Source organism: Gavialis gangeticus, unplaced genomic scaffold (assembly GCF_001723915.1).
Source record: "Gavialis gangeticus isolate Ggan-Ray unplaced genomic scaffold, GavGan_comp1, whole genome shotgun sequence".
Classification (NCBI taxonomy): Eukaryota; Metazoa; Chordata; order Crocodylia; family Gavialidae; genus Gavialis; species Gavialis gangeticus.
This window is the reverse complement of record NW_017729011.1, coordinates 15,197,762-15,202,684: the sequence shown is the minus strand read 5'-3', so window position 1 is coordinate 15,202,684 and position 4,923 is coordinate 15,197,762. Positions and strand designations below refer to the sequence as shown.

General features: G+C 53.0%; 2 protein-coding genes across 10 annotated transcripts in view; one reads left to right on the top strand and one right to left on the bottom strand.

Annotated features, from left to right (window-relative positions):
* Positions 1–1,780, bottom strand: part of MIGA2 (mitoguardin 2) — a 25,521-nt gene extending 23,741 nt beyond the window's left edge. Inside the window, exons 1-2 of one of the 3 annotated variants that reach the window (XM_019510621.1) lie at positions 1,640–1,780; positions 426–666 (exon numbers count right to left, since the gene is read on the bottom strand). In XM_019510621.1, the coding sequence (XP_019366166.1) occupies positions 426–521 (96 nt within the window). In that variant the 5' untranslated portion in view covers positions 522–666; positions 1,640–1,780. Of the gene's footprint in view, positions 1–425; positions 667–1,425; positions 1,507–1,639 lie in introns of those variants that run through there. The other 2 variants (XM_019510623.1, XM_019510622.1) reach the window with 2 other exon arrangements.
* A 363-nt stretch (positions 1,781–2,143) lies between these two features.
* Positions 2,144–4,923, top strand: part of SH3GLB2 (SH3 domain containing GRB2 like endophilin B2) — a 36,498-nt gene continuing 33,718 nt past the window's right edge. For 4 of the 7 annotated variants that reach the window (XM_019510630.1, XM_019510629.1, XM_019510627.1 and 1 more), the window contains exon 1: positions 2,144–2,291. In XM_019510630.1, the coding sequence (XP_019366175.1) occupies positions 2,229–2,291 (63 nt within the window). In that variant the 5' untranslated portion in view covers positions 2,144–2,228. The remainder of the gene's footprint in view (positions 2,292–4,923) is intronic. The other 3 variants (XM_019510631.1, XM_019510628.1, XM_019510625.1) reach the window with 1 other exon arrangement.

Sequence of the window (4,923 nt, the reverse complement as noted above, 5' to 3'; positions counted from 1 at the left end):
TGAATAAACCCAAAAACTTTTCTGTTGAGAATGTAGCAACTTGGATATATTCTGGCCATCCAGCAATACACATGCCTTACTTCCAAGCATCATCTCTCCTCGAATCTCTTCTCCCCAGCCAAGTGTCCCATCAGTGACACAGCCACCTGCAGAGCTGATACCCTTAGGTATCCTAATCAGTCCCTCCGAACCTTTCCAAACCTCTCTGGGCCTCTCACAAGAAACCTCCATTTCTAACTTCCGCAGCCTCTTGCAACCCCCATAGCAACTGCCACTCCTCCTCCTCAACACCCTCTGATTCTTCCTTCCCCCCATTCAATTAGCACTGACTCTCTGCCTTCACCCCTCCAAATGAACTGGTGCAGGCAGCTCTGCTGAACTATGCATACAACCCAGGACTCTTTTACTTATTTTTATTTTTTTACCTGCCCAAAGGTTGTGTAAACAAACACCGGGATCTCTGCCACAGTCATTGCCAAGGCTTGGATGATAGACATTCCCTCGGTTCTCTGAAAGGCCATTTCTGAATGAGGCTGCGAGTACCCACAGGAGTCAGCGTGTGGGAAGGACACTTAAGGAACCATTCAGAGCTCACAAAGAAATCCAACTTTGTTTCAACATGTGTCTCAGGATTGCAGGGGCAGTCTCCAGCTGGGAATTTTCTTCCTGCACAAAGAAGAAAGCAGGTGAAGCGGATAATTAAACAGAAGCAAGGTCTGCATGGTCTGCCCTGACAGCACGACCTTCAAAGCACGTTACAATCCATGTCAAGCAGCAAGACAGCTAGAATGGACTCAGCCACAGTCTCAAACCTGCTCCTGCAAACAGCGCTATCACCTGCCTCTCCAATGAAACAAGGATTTTCAGTCTTTTTTTTTGTAACCAACCTTTTTCTATACCAGGACCCATCTGTACACACCAATGGCCACTCCGGACCCAGCACCCCTCACTCGCAACCCGCTGCCCCTCGTCCCCAGCGTGTGGGCACAAGAGGCCCAAGCAGCCCCTTGCAGCTGGAGCTCTGCCAGCCTGCAAAGGAAAAACCACCATTTCCCAGGTTTTTCCCCTGAAAGCTTGTTTCCTTTCCTTTCCTACATTCTCACAACCGTGGGTTGAGAAGCGCTGCTCTGGGAAGGACTTGGAGGCGTTTCCAAAGCAGCGCCACCATCTCAGCGTCATTTAGAAGACAACGTTATGGACAGCGGCTAAACCCTGCTGCCACCCAGTTGCCCCAAACTGTTTTAACTCAGCGGCGAAACTAAGCTGGATTTTTCAAATCTGGCCCTGCAGCAGCACGGCCCACGGAGCTCCCCCCACCACAGAGCGAGGCAGCAGGGTTTTGGGGGTGACACTGGCTATGGAACAAGACCCCACATACACAGGTTTGCCCCTGAAGGGCTGCACCTCCTACCCCCCGGCACCCACCTCCTGCCCAAGCCCCGTCTGCTCAGGGAACGCCGCCCCAGCCAGGCCCTCGCTGCAACATCCCCTCCCCGCACTGCACAGCCCCGCCAAAGGGACACCATGACGGCCCCCGGCCCCCTCCCGCCGGCGAATGGTACAGCCCACCCCCCGCTCAGGCCACCAGCCCGGCCGCTACCACGTGCCGCGGGGGGGTGGGGGGAGGGGGCGCTCTCACCCCGCCGCGTTCCATGGCTTCGGAAGGGCAGCGTCTCCTTCTCTTGGCGCACCCTACGCCGACTGCCGCGGCGACTGAGGGTGAGGGCGTGACCGCCGAGAGTCACCACCCGCCACAGCCAATCCAAGCGGGAGGCTGTGCCCGCGCTGGCCAATCGCAGGGCTCCTCTGCTCCGGCTGAGGCTACGGCTGCGGCGCGGAGTGTGGTTGAGCCACGAAGAAGCTAGGGCCCAGCCGCCATTGACAGGTGATCGAAGCAGCAATTAAACGGGCCCTGCCCCTAGCTGACCACGTGTCCCCACCAGAGCCCGGGGTGAGCCTTTGCCTCTAAAACACCCTTCCCACACTCACTCACACCCACCCAGAGATGAACCAGCCATGATACGGCACTCTGGAGCGAGGTAGAGACGCTGCGGAACCTTCCGCGGCGGCGTCCCCTTTAAGAGCCCTGCGCGCGGATGCCGGAGCGCATCGATGGGAGCTATAAAAGGGGACGGGTCGTAGGGTGCGCTCATTGGCCGGCAGCGGGCGGGGCGGGGCGGAGTGGAGGTAGGGGCTGCTCGCTCTTGTGTCCCCACTGCTGTAGCAAGATGGACTTCAACGTGAAGAAGCTGGCGTCTGACGCGGGGGTCTTCTTCACCCGGGCCGTGCAGGTGGGAGCCGCAGGGCTGGGGCTGCCGCGTGCCTGCCTGCCGGGGAAAGCCCCTCGGGGCGGGCTGGGAAGGAGCTGAGGGAGATGCAGTGGGTGCCTCCTCCAGGTTCCATCCTTGCCCGCGCGGGTGTGGGGCGCTGCTGGGTCCTGCTGGAGGCGGGCGCCTCCATCCCGAGCCCGAGGGGCGGCGGGGCTTGCCGGGTGCCTGGTCTCGGCTGGAGCCGTGGGGAGCCGCCTGCGTCCCTCTGCTGCCTCCTGGCTCGGTGCCTGTTCCCGAGGCACCTGTTACCGGGCTGTGGTTATGCAGCCCAGGCTGAGCACAGGAGGGATGGGGATAGGCCCCTCTGCTCCCTGCGCCCGGCTCGTGGGAGGATGCCCTTCTTCATCAGCCTTGGGAGGATAAATGCTGAGGGTGGAGCTGAGCTGCTTCTGGGACATGGGACTGAGCGTGATCACCTGGGAGGGGCACTTCACTCATATATCTTTTGGCCGATAGTCTCAACACAGAGGGAGGCTTTGCTGTTTGGTTCCTTGCTTGCTAACCAGCTTGATGCTCCAAAGCCCTTCCCACATGGGATGGGAAGGAAGGACCCAGCTGTGGGATGATGAAGTCATAGAGAACATGTGGGGTGTGGAAGGGCCTCTCTGCCCCCCGGCCAGGAGGTTTGGTGCAGAAGGAAGTCTTGATCCTGCCTGAATTTTGCTGGTTTTCTCCCATGTGTGACATACCAAGATGTTTGTCTGCCTGCTTTCTTCCACCCAGGCAGGTCAGATGTGACTTGGACAGATCTTCTGCAGCTCTGAAAATGGAGCCTGTTTGGTTTCCCTTAAGTATCAGCAAATTTAGGGGTGGAGCACTGACAAGAAATGGGGACTGAGAACTTTATTTTCATCTGCCGAGTGACCACTGAGCCTCCTCACCCCAGCCTGGTGGGGTGGGGGGGTTGCTTATTGATCTGTCTTGCCTGCTTTAGGACGGCAAGGAGACTTGCCTTGCCCCTGAATGTAAATAAAGCACTGATGGATTGCCTTGGTGCCTGGTGTTGTACCTGGCAGTGAGTTTTTTGCCCTTTTAGAAAGGAAGTTGCCTGGTAGCAGGGACACCTGAATAGGACTAGATGCTAGAGTATCTCTTCCTGGCTCTGCCACAGTTTGCTTGATGCTTTCTGTACAATTATCCTGTTAATTGGCTTGTTTGTGCCAAGCTGTTACCCTGTCTCCAGTGTGTGCCCCACTTGGGAAATGAGGCATTCAGAACTGAATGTATATGGCTATGGCAGCTTTAAGTGCCTGTGAAGTGCCTTTACTTTGAATGGAAGGCACAGTAGAAGTGCCTGGCAATGCTAGGAAGAGACTGGAAAACAAATTTTGAGATGGTGAAGCTGGAATTAAAGTTTCTCTGTGATTTCCTTGTACTTATTTAACATGCAATCCCACCCTTACTTACAAGATACCCTCTAAATATCTTTTGGTACTCCTTACCTATGCTTTTTGCAATTGGTGGCTTTTAATTATGTTGAATAACATAAAGAAGCATAAGTGAACTATGTTTTTGTTTTTTTTATATAAGCTGAGGGAGCAGGTTGCCTTCTTACTTATTAAATTTGTATAAATAAATAAATTTGTCCAGTCATTACCTGGAAAAAAAATGCAAGCATTTCCCTACATTCTTGCCCCAAAGAAAGTTATCACTTGGTAGAAATGCAGCTTGATGAGGAACAATAGCAGTAGCATGAGTTTGTCTGGAGGTACAAAGAAGCTAACTTAGATGAAGCTGCTTCCTAAGAAATTATGCTCACTGTGCAGGTGACCTATCTTGGTAGCTCTGCCAACACAGATTAAACTGCTACATTTAATGGTTCCCTGCCCCCCCCCCCCGGGCCTTTCCAACCAAAGCTAGGTATGAGCTGGCAATAAGGAAAGACTTGGCACTGGGACTCTTAACTTAAGGTTAGTCTGTCCGTCCTGTAGCGAAGAGGTCAAACAGTACCTGCCAGCAAACACTCTGCTGGGAAGTTGGAATTATGCCTGACTTTCTTGCCCATGGTGGTGGTAAGTCTGCTGAGACTCAGTTTCCAGCAGATGGGACCCCGAGTTAAGTACTTGATGCTCAGTATGATAAATGTGGGCCAACTTTGGCAGTGGAAACTTGCCAGGAGGTAAACACTGAATGGTCCTTAGTAAAGAGAGATTTTTCTACCCTTGCAAAAGTAGTTGCACAAAAACTGATCAAAGTAGCTGGTGGTAAGGCTGTAGACTTGCTTCAAGCTGCTGAGCCATAGCTTGTCTTGTCCCTTCCTCTGTTAGTTAGGATTTAGGGTCTAGGAAACTCTCCTCACCCTTTAGTCTTTGATTTGGCTTCATAGAAGCTGAAGTTTTAGTTGGGGCAGACTTGAAAGGAAACTTGGGCTTACTTTACTACTTTGGCCAGGTATGTGGTACAGAAAGCTGCTCTCCTAGTTCAAAGCTTCCCTGTAACAAAATAGTGCAGGTTCTTCTAGTAGCTAGTCTATTGTAAATGGATCTTGCCTCTGTTATTGTGGCAATGAGTCATAAGAAGAGAAATATTAACTTTAGGTGCAGAATAAGGAGCTGATGGAAAGCTTAGGGAGACTGTTCTCATGTAAATGACC